This window comes from Clinocottus analis, unplaced genomic scaffold, assembly GCF_023055335.1.
Source record: "Clinocottus analis isolate CAN_PGR_092001 unplaced genomic scaffold, fCliAna1.0.p SCAF_13, whole genome shotgun sequence".
In the NCBI taxonomy this organism is placed as follows: Eukaryota; Metazoa; Chordata; class Actinopteri; order Perciformes; family Cottidae; genus Clinocottus; species Clinocottus analis.
In genome coordinates, this window is record NW_027175854.1 from 7,630,919 (window position 1) to 7,645,000 (window position 14,082).

A 14,082-nucleotide genomic window follows, 5' to 3' on the forward strand; every position below is an offset into this window, starting at 1 on the left:
CACTTCGAGTATCATCCGCTCGGGTGTCTTCCCGCAGAGTCTGCCTGGAGGCTTCTCTTAGCATCGGGTTCTTTCAAAATGTTAAAGATTGGAGGGCAATGCACCGAGAGGCCGCAGGGTGACATTGACACAAGAGTAGTAAAAACGGAGAAAAACAACCATTTAATTTAATTTTTGGGGTGAAATTTCATCAAATGAAGACAACATTTTGAGGGGGCCGACAGTTTGATCACATTTGGCTCATAATCCCCTATGAGCCAAATGTGACCTGTAATTTTCATTACGACTCCATCAGCAAGGAATCAACTTGGATTGATACCGGAGACGTGAAACAATAAAGCTGCCTGTAGCTCAGGGGACACAGGGTGCATTACCAGGCCAATAAAGGCTGCTTCCACTAATTACCTCTGCTCCTTCCATCTTTGTTTACAAACTGATTTATGAGTCAACAAATAGCGCGAGTCTGCCTGTGGGACGGAGGGTGGTACTCATTACCGTCACGTCTCGGAATTATAAAGCATCACTCAGAGATGCACACCTGGGCAAGCGCTTTACAGAGAGCTCAAAGCAGGCAGACAAGTTGTGCCATTTAATTTGTAACGGACACTGAAAAGGTCCTGCACTATAAGCAGCAGGAGATTTCATAAAAACTCTGATGTGTACTCTCACTGGGATTCATCACTTTTCACCAGATTAGTTGTGCATCGCATATGTGAGGATGGCTTTTTTTTTTACTCATTTCCAGGATGGTTCATTCTTAAATTAATTCAGGTACCCGTTTTAAAATATCATGATATTTTGTTGGCAACTAAAGCAGAGTATAAATGTAACGTAAATATCCCGCTGTAATCCAAATACAGGCATCTCTGTGACCAATAACCATTCACTGTCACACACAAAACCTTGTTGGAATTATCGGTAGTTTGAACAGCTATTTTGGGACACATACTCCACTTGAACCCAAAAAGGTGATGAAAAATATGAGGAAAAAGGTAAACAATGACTCCCAAGGAACCTGTTTGGCACATGCAGGTAGGCCTATACATGACACCACCTTCTTTCCACCTGGGCCCCGCCCACTTCATACTAGCAGGAACCCGTCTGGTCACAGTGAGAACCTGATGGGTTCTCAGGGACTTATGAAACATAACACCCATGTGCAACAGTTGAACGTGTTTCAAAATGGTGGGCTTTCATCTGCTGCTGTGACGGAGTGTGGAAACGAGAGGGGGTTTGTCCCCAGCCGGGCATTAGTGAGGTCCAGCACTGATGTTGGCTGATGAGGCCTGGCTGGCAGGGATGCAGTTCACCTCAGAATGGGGGGCTTAATGGGGGCTTCTGAGGTCAGGGCCCTGTGTGCAGGACAGTCAAGTTCTTCCACACCAGAATGGGAAGAGCACTTCTTTATGCACCAGGCCGTGTCTGTGCAGTGGGAGACTTGGATCAGCAGGAAAGCTTCTCTCTCTCTCTCTCACACACACACACACGCTTACAACTGTGTGTGTGCGTGTGCGTGTGTGTAATACCCATGTGTGCTGCAGTAGCATTCAGATTAGATGTCCCTTCATTGGGACTAAGACCAATTGTAGACAGGGGTGTCCTCAACAACCTCTTTTGAAAGTCTTGCCAAGTGAATCACCATGGCACGCGCACGCGCGCGCACACACACGTGCACACGTAGAAACACGAGCTCCCGTCTCCCACACGCAGTAGCCCATAAGGCAGGCATTCCCCCAACAGCCCAGAGGTGCAGCGCTTTGCATGTGCACGGACAGCCGATAAGATGACTGTGGGTTTGGAGGCTGCGGACACTTTGCTCCTCGGCTGATCTTCCAGCAGCTATGACTCATACCGCTACCGCCGAACTACTGATGCTGGAAAACGACAAGTAACACGGAAACGGTTCCGGTCAACAACAAGCATCTGCATACGGCACGACTTTCGAGCCCGGAAGGTGTCCCGGGGACATTCCCTGCCCTTACCTTTCTTTTGTCGTTATTGAAACAAACTCAGATCCTCCTCGCAGGTGTCTGGTGCTGCTGCTGCTGCTGCTGCTGCTGCTGCTGCTGCCTGGCCAGTTCGTCTCGTCCTCCTCCTCCGAGACGTCGCATGTCTCCCACGGTCCTGGTGGAGAGGGAAATCCGCGCAGGGGGCTCACCAAAACCTTGCCGGAGCTCGACGTGACGGCCCGGCGCAGTGCTCGGTGGGGTGCAGCCTGTGGAGTTCTCGCGCGTCGCTCTTGAGAGTGCAACGGGTCTGATGGATGTCGCTCGGCTTCCTCGATGGGGCGGAGGAGGGTTGACGCTCCTGCCGCATTTAGGGACTCCCCGGAAACTCGGATTTCTTAGCTGTTCCCTGGCGCGTTGGCAGCATATATATATATATATATATATATATATATATATATATATATATATATATATATATATATATATATATATATATATATAAATAATATAAAAATAATTATATCTTGTTTTCTCCAGCACTGATATATTAATTGATAGATTCGATTTTAATTTGAATATTTAATAGTATTTGTCGGTCACCTATTACAACTAAATAACCGTCTGTAGCTTTCCTATCCATTTCATTAGTGAGTTAGATCCATGAGAAGAACAGAACAATTGATGCACTCTACCAGAACAACTGTATTTCCTACATTTTCTGGGGGCGGGGGAAGTACAGTATAGCCCACAAACAAGCCTTCCAATTGTTTTACAAATGACACTATGTTACAAGAATCCTCTAAGTGTTACATTTAGGAACGGTCAGTGGTCTGTTCATGAATGAGATGTTTTATCATTTACAAGGATTTGATCTCATTGTTTTCCTCATGTGGCCAAATTCATATGAAGAAACGTAAGCAAACGTTTCTTCCTTCTCGGTATATAGATATGTTAATATATATTCATATAATATCTTACAGAACTATATACCGTAATGTCAAAATAAAATGTTAAACTGCTTAACCAATGTCATTTGACGTCTTGTTTTCAGCATGACTGCAATCCCGTGCATCTTTTACATGTATCTATAAGTGTTCACATCAAGAGTTGAAGCCATTTCACAACCCATGAAAATCCTTTTAGAGATGTATTCGCGGATTTAATTTTCATTGTTTGATTATTGATACCTCACACTTCATTATCATTTGAAGTCACCACAAATACGAAATGCAAGGCTGATCCTTTTTGCTGCATGTGAAGGCAGCATCGTGTGTGTAACCTGGAACGACTTGAGTCTGCAGGGTCCTAGCGCCGAATACACACTTCCCTAGTCACTGTGCCCCAAATGTTCAACAGGTGGAAATACAAACACTATTAATATTTTAACATGACAAAAAAAGAGAAAACATTCGAAATGAAAGGAACTGAAAGATATCGTGTTATTTATTGCTGATCTTTTATTTGTTTACAGTAAAGTGTTGCTGCTGTTTGCAGGTAATCACACAGTATAAGTTATACAGCAAATCTTATTAAAAACATATATACATTTTCAGAGACCTGAGTTAATTACCAACTGCAAAATTAGTTAAATGCTGTGAATTAGAGGGTAATATATGCCTATTTGTAATGCATAGATCCTGTATACATTATAAAAAAAAATATTATTGATTATCTCATATTGTCATAAAATCCACCAAACTGAGGTTAAAGCAAGTTTACACTGAAACAAAATATAGGACATAGACATAAACAACCAGAAAATATTAATCATTTAAAAAAATAAAGACAAAACAGTGTGTGCAACGCCATCGAAAAACCCCTTCATTAGATGTAGGTTGCTAGGAAACTTAAAGCTTAATTTCCTGTAACTGCTCGATATTAGCAAACACTGTAACCGGAAATAACCTTGAACTTAATTTGACGGGATACAATTTGTGAAGCGCACTGATGTGTGGGGATCATAATGACGCTTGTTTTCAAATGTGTACGATGTTAGCATCTGGCACAGTGTGTTCTTTGACCTGTATTGAAGCCAAGACACCTATTCATGGCGTGCCCCGGAAACGCGGATTTGCTCCGTTTTTGTTTGACTACATTTCATTCGTAATAGTTATCAATACGTTAGGCTTGTCAACCCTTTTGTCTACAGGAGACTCCAGACTTTCTAACGACGTATTGCATATATAAATTGGGCTTTCCTGGGGCCGTATACAGTCATGCGTAACGGAGCCACCTGTAGACTCGCTCGTGCGCTCTTACGCACAGCAAGTCCACTTCACAGTTAACACACATTTACAATTTTCAACTGTTCAATTGTTTGTTTGTTTTTTTGCATTACCATAAACGTATAGCAGTGTGTACAACTGTGTAATAACCACTAATAACAATGCAAAATATAACTTCGACTCGAAGTGGAGCAGGTGCTTCAAATGGAGATCCGCCTGGATCTTTCCATTAACAAAAAGAAAAACTCTGTAGAATAGTCATAATTTGTTCTATCTTCTTCATATTTGAGGCAGGTGTTCACTGATATTGTAGTTACATCTATATCCATATACTGCCTGTGCCTGTAGAGATACAGCAACAGGCAGTTATTTATACTGAAAGATCCTTTTTTTTATTTTAGGCAGACAAACATCTTCCAATTTGACCTCAAATTACCTCTGCTCTGTTTCTGTATGACCTACAGGTTTTCTGACACTTTAACTTGAGGGGTTCGGGCATCTAATCCGGATGCCTCCTGGACACCTCCCATTAGAGGTTTTCCAGGCACGTCCAACTGGGAAGAGGCCCTGGCAAAGACCCAGGACACGCTGGAGGGATTATATCTCCCGGCTGACCTGGGAACGCCTCGGGGTCCCCCAAAACGAGCTGGAAAATGTTGCGGGTGAGAGGGAAGCCTGGGTCGGTCTGCTGGGTGTGCTGCCACCGCGACCCGACCCCGGATAAGCGGCGGAAAATGGATGGATGGGGTTTCTCTTTCTGGCAAGACCTCATTGATGCATATTGTCCAAGTGGTTCAGAAGCTCCAGCCATTTTAATTTGAGTACGTCATTTTAGGCGTATTTGCTCCAAAAATACATCTAATATAAGACTAATATCAGACCTGTTACGGTTAGGGGAACATTATTGTTAACTCTTTGTGAAAAAAAAACACACCTGTGGGCCACACAGCCACTCACTAGCATACTCACTTGCACACACAAATGCACACACACAGACATACACGTTTATTTTGACTCAATCCCACACACTGTCCCGTTTCTGAAAATGCTCTCGAGAGGACTAAATGTGTATTAATCCGAGGCTAAAAATTTTACCCACACAAATATACAATTTTGTCCTTGTTCAGCGTTTGATAAAAACTACAGCACCCAGGCGTTTAAAAAAATGAAACTATATTTGTAAATCTTCTGTTGGAATTACAAGGGCCTGCCGCTGCAGTTATAGAAGGGGAACATCAGAAAGTATCAAGAGACACACACATTGTTGATTCTTGTCTTTTTGTATGATCTGTTGACAAAGAGAGTAAAATATATATATATATATATATATATATATATATATATATATATATATATATATATATATATATATATATCAACACCCTTATTTTTTTAAAAGCACTTGTTGTGTTGTTTTATCGTGTATTGAGTGTGTTACTGCTCCTGACTTTTATTACTGTAGGAGACGCACTGTTGTGTCTTTCTTGCTCTGTTTCTACAATAATAGCGTCTCACTAACTACTGTTTTCTTTCACACATGTCAAATACCAAATACTTTTCATGTTGAACCATACACAGTACCTTCTTCCTGGCACTAGTTCTTTCAGTCAATCTTACTGGCAACATCTCATTTCTCATGGATTCTAAGCGCCTCTGCAAACATGTGAGGTGCCGAAGCAAATGCTGAACTCCTGAATACACAAGCGCACATCGGTCTAACAAGCTTAAAGTGACTATTAGCTGACACAAAGTGTGTATGTTTAGGTCTCTGCTTTACGTTTGTGTGTGTGTGTGTGTGTGTGTGTGTGTGTGTGTGTGTGTGTGTGTGTGAGTGTGTGTGTGTGTGTGTGAGTGTGTGCAGGCGTGTGTGCGTGTGTGTGTGTGTGTGTGTGCGTGATTTCCCATTTGATCATGCATGTGTCTCTTTCAGGATCAAAGTTTCTATACCACCACAACCTGTTGCCATGGAGACATGCAAGAGGATTCGGCGTGTCATGTTCCTCTGGCCAGATTATTCAGGGCCTCCTGTTGAATAAGAATCTGAAAAAGATGCTGGACGAAAGAAGAACTAGAGAAAACCTGCCAATGTGTATGACAAGAGCAGACAGAGAGGTATGTTTGGTATTGCGTAAACAGTGAGGTCACGACTTCTGTCATGAACCCTGAATGCAACATCCAGCAATTGCTTTTACTTCTCACATGTTCCTGCACAAACTGCCTTTTTGTATCGTACCCTACACGTTCTTTTGGGTTTGGTTGAATCAACCCGTGAATATGCACGTCTACGTGACACAACAATGGTGTCTACTACGTTACCAGTGGAAGGCTGATGCTTCTGCAGGCTGTACTCCTGAGAGGCTCCTCTTCCTGTGCCTGGCAGCTGTTGCACAGCCAGAGTGTGCATCAGGGAATTGTGGTACACCGGTAAACAGCAGCTGCCTCAGCAGTATGGATGTGGCGACGAGGGCCTACGGTTACATTGTACATTATTACAGACCATAAATACAATCAGCCTATGGGGCTACGAGTCTCGAGTCAGGCCCGGAGTTCTATGAGGATATGTTTAGCATCCACGCTGAAGTCACCATGCGAACATGAGGGTGTATAGTGGGGTTGGTTACCATGGTCGCTATCTTAGTTGAGCGTGTTAGCATGCTAACATTTGCTAAATAGTACTAAAGTAAAGGCTGATGGGAAGTCATTGGTTTTGCAGATCACAAACCGAAGTACTGAGGACAATAAACTGGCACCAAATGAATATTAGGCAAAGGGCGACACCTGGTGGTGGAAAGAAGACAGGACCAAGAAGCCCACCCAAACTGAAGGCCAGAAGGGAGTGGAGACAAATAGCCCTCACTTTTCCCCTTTTGCTAAGAGGCTACAAGAATGACGCCTTTCATAAAACGAGAAGAAGAAAAAAAGTACAATGTGGTGCTCTGTCATTGGTCAATCAGCATCGTGTATAAAAAAATAATTTGCCCTCTAATAAATAAATAATTATTTAAAGGCAAAACAACACAGGCACATTTTACCAGATTTTCACAACTAATTGGGTCTATTAACTTCACATTCTGATATAGACCTACATGAAGCATGATATCCGTTTTACCAACTCAAACATTTCCGATTGGGTAGCCTACTTTCATCAAAGTGTGTTGGACGACTTTGATGTCCCATACTCTTGCCTTCACATAAACATGCTGCCTCACTGAAACGGCTCCTCTTCCTGGAATGAACGCGAGCGCAAAAACCCCTCCCCCTCTTCCTGCCGTCCAGCGCAGCCAGTCCCAACAGTCCAGATATTTCCTGCTTCCTGCCTCTTTCGCAGATCTGCCAGTGTACAGATGAGTGTAACGAACACGTTGTAAAGTGAAGCCCTGTTTACTGCAAATCCGAAAGCGGACGTGGAGAAAGAGAACCAAGCTTTGGTTTGGAACAGTTCTCAGTTGTTATCTCGTCCGAGAGAGTGAAACTGTTTCACATTCCATGTCTCTTGGGGGCGAAATGGCACAGCAACAAAATCTGATGGATCGGAAAAAACTCTGCTGTTCTATCTGTCTGGATCGACTGAAGGATCCAGTGACTATTCCCTGCGGACACAGCTACTGCATGGGCTGTATTAAAAGCCACTGGAATGAGGAAGATAAGAAGGAAAGCCACAGCTGTCCCCAGTGCAGACAGACATTTAGACCAAGGCCTGCGCTGGTGAAAAACACCATGCTGGCAGATTTAGTGGAGGAACTGAGGAAGACGGGACTCCCAGTTGCTCCGGCTGATCACTGCTATGCTGGACCTGAAGATGTAGGGTGCGATTTCTGCACTGGGAGAAAGCTGAGAGCTCTCAAGTCCTGCCTGCAGTGTCTGGTCTCTTACTGTGAGACGCACATTCAGCCTCACTATGAGTCCCCAGCCTTTGAAAAGCACAAGCTGGTCGACCCTTTCAAGAAGCTCCAAGAGAACATCTGCTCCCATCACGGTGAAGTGATGAAGATTTTCTGCCGCACTGATCAGCAGTGCATCTGTATAACCTGCTGCAGGGACGAACACAAAGACCACGACACGGTGTTGGCCTCGACGGAAAGGGCGGAGAGGCAGGGAGAGCTCGGAACGTGTCGACAGAGAATCCAGCAGAGAATCCAGAGCCGAGAGAAAGATGCGGCGACGCTTCAGCAGGAGGTGGAGGCCCTTAATCGCTCCGCCGATAAAGTTGTGAAGAACAGCGAGAAAATCTTCACTCAGCTGGTCCGCCTTTGCAAGAGCAGAAGCTCTGATGTGAAGCAGCAGGTAAGATCCCGACAGAAGACCGAAGTCAGTCGGACTGCGGAGCTTCAGGAGAAGCTGCAGCGGGAGATTGCTGAACTTAGAAGGAGAGACGCCGAGCTGAAGCAGCTCTCACACACAAAGGACCACGCACAGTTTCTGCAGAACTACCCCGCCCTGTCGTGTCTCAGTGGAGCTCCAAACTCGCCCGACAACGATAGCCGCCCTCTGCACTACTTTGAGGACGTGACAGCGGTCGTGGCAGAGGCCAGAGAAAAACTACAGGACATTCTGAGTGAAGCGTGGACCAAGATCTCAGAGCCCAAAGTGGATGTTTTGCAGCCACAACCAGAGCCCAAGACCAGAGCTGAATTCTTACAACATTCATGCCAAATCACGCTGGACCCAAACACCGCCAATGTGCGGCTGTTGTTGTCAGAAGGGAACAGAAAAGCAACCGTGACCAGTGAGAAACAGTTGTACTCCAGTCATGAAGACAGATTCACCGACATGTTTCAGGCTATGAGCAGAGGGAGTGTGAGCGGCCGCCATTACTGGGAGGTGGAGAGGGCCGGGTGTGAGGTATCGGTCGCAGTCACGTACAAGGACATCAGCAGAACAGGATATGAAAGCGGTTTTGGAAACGATGACAAGTCTTGGGCATTAGAGTGCTTCAGCAACAATTATGAGTTCAGACATAACGGTATTAAAACATTTATCTCAGGCCCCCAGTCCTCCACAGTAGGAGTGTACCTGGATCACTCGGCAGGTACCCTGTGTTTCTACAGCGTGTCCGCCACCATGACTCTCCTCCACAGAGTCCAGACGAGATTCACTCAGCCACACCATCAGGGACTTGGTGTTTTCGCTTCACATGGGAACGGGTCCGCTGCTGTGTTCTCGACACTTGAGTAGAAAAGAAGTTAGAAAACTGACTGTGATTTATTATTTGAGTCAGGAACTGTGAGCCAGATGGCCATGCGAATATCTTTCATGAGACATTATTATGCCTAAAATATTATTATGTTTTTTTGTTTGGCACATGACCTTCTTTAGAGGAGTTTTGCAAAGTTTACTGCAGCTGACTTTGGGAAGCCAAAATTAAGGTAATGAAACAATCTGGTTGCTTTCTTTCTTTGTCATTTTTACTTTAAGTTATGGTTAGTTGCAGCACATTTTGATCATGATCACCAATTATTTATGTTGGTATTTACAATCAGTCAAGAAGACACAGTTAGAGTAAACCTGTTGGCAGAAACTCACTTCACTATAATCAATGAAGGTTCGGAGTTGCGGTCTTTCTTCGTACTAATCATTTCTTTTTGTATTACATTCTAAAAGTATTAGCCTGAGGGACATTTACAGCAGAGCTAAGCCATAGTATGCTTTTATACATTATTTCTTTTATATAAATCATTTTTGTTTACAGTTGCACTGTAATTCAAATTGCAATAACAATTTTCCTTTTTTATGTGAACGACTGAACTTTTAGTTTTGATTGAAGACATTTTTGGTGATTTCTTTTTTACATTAACCTGATGTATGATCATGTTGTACAAATATAATGAAAAGCACTTTGCAAATAAACTGAGTGTTGTCAATTTGGCTTCTTGAAACTAATGTTGTATTGCATAAATAAATAGAAAACATTGACAACTGAAAGCAACTGGCTGCTCTGTGAGTTCAAGTTTTGTTGTACAATTTTAAAGAGTTAAAATGTACCTAAATACTTTTAACTAATATATATATATATATATATATATATATATATATATATATATATATATATATATATATATATATATATATATATATATATATATATATTAATTTAATGAATTTGAATCATCTCACCAACATAACCTCGCGATATAAAAAATAACGTGGATAGAATAACAACCAGTCGCGTCTATTAATTAAAAAAAAATACGGATAATATATACATTTGTTTTACAACACCAGAGAGAGAAATAAGCGGAACGTGTCCACTATCGATAGAAAGAGCCCGGCTGCACCAACACGGAATGTTTTTTGTGTAACACAACAGAACGCGGAAGTGAAACGCTGCTCCCGTGTTTACGTTTTCGCCTCGAGTAAACCCGCCGCTCCGTGAAACGCCATGGCCGTGACCGCCGTCCACCTGGAGTCGGACGCCTTCCTCGTGTGTATGAACCACGCGCTGAGCACGGAAAAGGAGGAGGTGATGGGTCTGTGCATCGGAGAGGTGGAAACCACCCGCATCGTCCATATCCACTCCGTCATCATCCTCCGCCGCTCGGACAAGAGGAAGGACCGGGTGGAGATCTCCCCGGAGCAGCTGTCGGCGGCCTCCACGGAGGCGGATCGGCTGGCCGACATGACCGGCAGGCCGATGCGGGTGGTCGGCTGGTACCACTCCCACCCGCACATCACCGTGTGGCCCTCCCACGTCGACGTGAGGACCCAGGCGATGTACCAGATGCTGGATCAGTGCTTCGTGGGCCTCATCTTCTCCTGCTTCATCGAGGACAAGAACACCAAGACGGGCCGGGTGCTGTACACGGGCTTCCAGTCCGTGCAGGCGCAGAAGGGCTCCGAGTACGAGCGGGTGGAGATCCCCGTCCACGTCGTGCCCCGCGAGGCCATCGGCAAGGTGTGCCTGGAGTCGGCCGTGGAGCTGCCGCGGATCCTGTGCCAGGAGGAGCAGGACACCTACCGCAAGATCCACAGCCTGGCGCACCTGGACCCCGTCACCAAGATCCACAACGGCTCGGTGTTCACCAAGAACCTGTGCAGCCAGATGTCCGCGGTGAGCGGGCCGCTGCTGCAGTGGCTGGAGGACCGGCTGGAGCAGAACCAGCAGAGCATCGTGGAGCTGCGGCAGGAGAAGGAGAGGCTGCTGCAGGAGCTGGCCGTCATGTGAGCCGCGAGGACACTTAGGAGACTATCTTTTTTTTGTCGACAAAAAATGGAAACGGACCTCTTGTTTTGCTGGTTTTGGGTTCTTTTTTTCCGTTTTCTACCAACCGAGAAGTGTTTATGATATGAAGAATGAAAAGGAACCGTCCTAATACAAAGGATGGGGCATCGTAGTCGTGGCTGCTTGTTCGTGATTAGAAATGTCTTTATTTAAATCGCCATTTTACGAATAAACTGCCAAGTATTTTCTCACTTTCCTCGATTAATCATTTGCGCAATAACATGTATGACAAAAAATGTCTTCTCCGAACATGAGTCCAAAACAAAAGATGCTCAATATACAATGATGAAAAAACAAATGTGCTAATTTGCCAAATAGTAAACACATAGGCAAAAACTATTCGTGGTTGTAGGTCACATTGTAACTATGACATGAAAATCCAGTGGATTAACCCTAACCTGTCAGAAATAAGGGGGGAAATTATGAATAAGCACTTTTGTGCCACTGGTGTGACATGGCAATATCAGTTGTGAAGTGTATGGATGTATGCCAGTGTGTACAAAAGACCAGAACTAAACCTTAAACCACAGGCACTGTGTCACACTAGTGACAAAAAAGCTCTTCACCCCAGAGAGCGTTATATGGGTTAGGTGACAGGGCTCTTGTATTGTGCGTCAGGGCATACAGACACACAAGTACAAGGCTTACTTGGAAAGAACAGGAATATCGTTAATATTATTAAATGACAGATGACAAGTCAAAATATCTGCATTTTATCTTAAACTTGCTTCTTTTCTTTCACCAACATTCCAATACTGACAGCAGTAGTTTTCTCTTAAAGGGCATAAGGTAATCCAGTCTGTTACTTATTAATCAACATACTGCTGTTATTCATTAAACAAAAAAGCTGTAGCTATATAAATATGAAACCTTTGTAAGTTACATTTATATTTTTACTTGTGTCTCACGTCACATATCCAAACAGCAGCACCACATATAAGACACACAAAAGGTTAGTATTTTTTGTATATATATTTATTTTGCCAGTGTTACATGAGACTTACGTTACATTGAGACAGAGACGTTTGAAATGGACGTGACCGTTGAGCTCTTTGCTGTTGAAACATGTAGCTGTAAAACTTCTCATCTGCAACGCTTCTCATCAACTTTACTGACGGATTTTGTTCCCGTATTCAATCACAAAACTATCAATCTGTATCTTTCCATCTATGTATTCGCTTTACACACAACAAAAAGTACACCAAGTATGTCAGCACCGTGGGGAAAAAAACAATCCAATAATGAATCAAATTAACAATTTCAATTTAACTGCACTTTTCTGAATACACTACTAAAAGTTAAAATAAAAAGAAAACATGTCACACTGCTCAATTAAGGCACAATTAATCATCACAACAATGCAAATATAACACAAACCGGAGCATATCCACCACATGTCATCACTGAATGAGTCGTCCCAACTCAACCTCGATCTACATTGCCAACGCCCCTCTCTCTTTGCTGATCTAAACAGCTCCTGGTGGAAACATCCACTCTAACTCTTGATGTCACAAAACTCCGCTGTAGATCCAAAATAATAAACACCAAGACCAGCATAGAGTGGCTGACTGAATTTGGCCTTGACTTTGTGAATGAGAATGATGGTGTCAGAGATGCTGTAAAAGGACAGAATCCCTGCCTTGTGGTCCAGGAACACTCCTACTCTGAAGGACTTAGTGGATTGATTGAACTCTTTACCCTTTACACTGTTATGTTTGAAATTATAAATAATATGAGTATCCTTGTTCACACACACCAATGCCCAAGACTTGTCATTATCACCAAATACACTTGGCTCTTCTGTTCGGGCAATATCCCTGTATGCGACTGCCACTGAAACTCCTAAGCCACTCCACTCCACTTCCCAGTAGTGACGTCCAGTCAGACCTGTTTTACACAGAGCCTGAGACCTGAACATGAACCTGTCTGCGTGATTATCATATGGCTGTGGATCTCTCGTTCTCGTCACCTTCCTTTCCCCTTCAGATAATACCATCTGCATGCTTGCCGTGTTTCGATCCATTTTTAAATTCTTTAGGGGCTCTGCATATTGTGAGAATTCCTCCCTCGTCCTGGGGTCTTGTGGCCGTAAAACATCCACTTCAGCCACTGTCTTTGAGATCTTGTTCCATTCCTCAGTACAACTGGCCTTCAGCTTTTCTCCGGCCGCTGACACAGATGCAGTCACGTCCTCAAAGTGTCGCAAAGGGACCGTATTGAAGACGGGTAAGGCGGTGGAACTAGGGAGACCTGACAGCGAGGCGTATTTGAGCAGAAACTGGGTTGGATCATTTATGTTCGAGAGCCGCTCCAGATCAGCGCCTCTCTTTCTCAGATCGTCGATCTCCCGCTGCAGCTTCTCCTGAAGCTCTTTGGCCCGACTCACTTCACTTTCCTGCTGGGCTTTGATCTTACGCGTCACAGCAGAGCTTCTTTTCTTGATGAGACGAATCAGCTCAGCAGACATTTTCTCGCTGTCCTCTACTGCTCTATCGGTGGAGCAAATGAGGGCCTCCAGCTTCTGCTGAAGTGTCTTCGCATCCTTCTCTCGGCTCTGGATTCTCTGCTGGATTTCTTGTCGGCTCTTTCTGAGCTCTCCCTGCCTCTCCGTCATTTCTGTTGAGACCAACACCGTCTTGTGGCCGTTGTGTTCCTTCATTAAGCATTTAAAACAGATGCATTGCTTATC

General features: G+C 44.1%; 4 protein-coding genes across 4 annotated transcripts in view; 2 read left to right on the forward strand and 2 right to left on the reverse strand.

Moving 5' to 3' along the window:
- LOC137784204 (ras-related protein Rab-27B-like) overlaps positions 1-2,251 on the reverse strand; it is a 44,192-nt gene extending 41,941 nt beyond the window's left edge. The window contains exon 1 of the mRNA XM_068574704.1: positions 1,983-2,251. The gene's annotated coding sequence lies outside the window, so the exon portion shown is untranslated. The remainder of the gene's footprint in view (positions 1-1,982) is intronic.
- A 5,350-nt stretch (positions 2,252-7,601) lies between these two features.
- LOC137783676 (E3 ubiquitin/ISG15 ligase TRIM25-like) lies at positions 7,602-9,884 on the forward strand. Its single transcript, XM_068573881.1, has one exon. It carries the CDS (start codon positions 7,661-7,663, stop codon positions 9,347-9,349), a length of 1,689 nt encoding a protein of 562 aa, XP_068429982.1. The 5' UTR covers positions 7,602-7,660; the 3' UTR covers positions 9,350-9,884.
- A 595-nt stretch (positions 9,885-10,479) lies between these two features.
- brcc3 (BRCA1/BRCA2-containing complex, subunit 3) lies at positions 10,480-11,671 on the forward strand. The gene has a single exon (XM_068574510.1). It carries the CDS (start codon positions 10,554-10,556, stop codon positions 11,334-11,336), a length of 783 nt encoding a protein of 260 aa, XP_068430611.1. The 5' UTR covers positions 10,480-10,553; the 3' UTR covers positions 11,337-11,671.
- A 1,155-nt stretch (positions 11,672-12,826) lies between these two features.
- LOC137783906 (E3 ubiquitin/ISG15 ligase TRIM25-like) overlaps positions 12,827-14,082 on the reverse strand; it is a 1,748-nt gene continuing 492 nt past the window's right edge. Inside the window, exon 1 of the mRNA XM_068574252.1 lies at positions 12,827-14,082. This exon is cut by the window's right edge and continues 492 nt beyond it. Coding sequence (XP_068430353.1) covers positions 12,889-14,082 — 1,194 coding nt within the window. The 3' untranslated portion in view covers positions 12,827-12,888.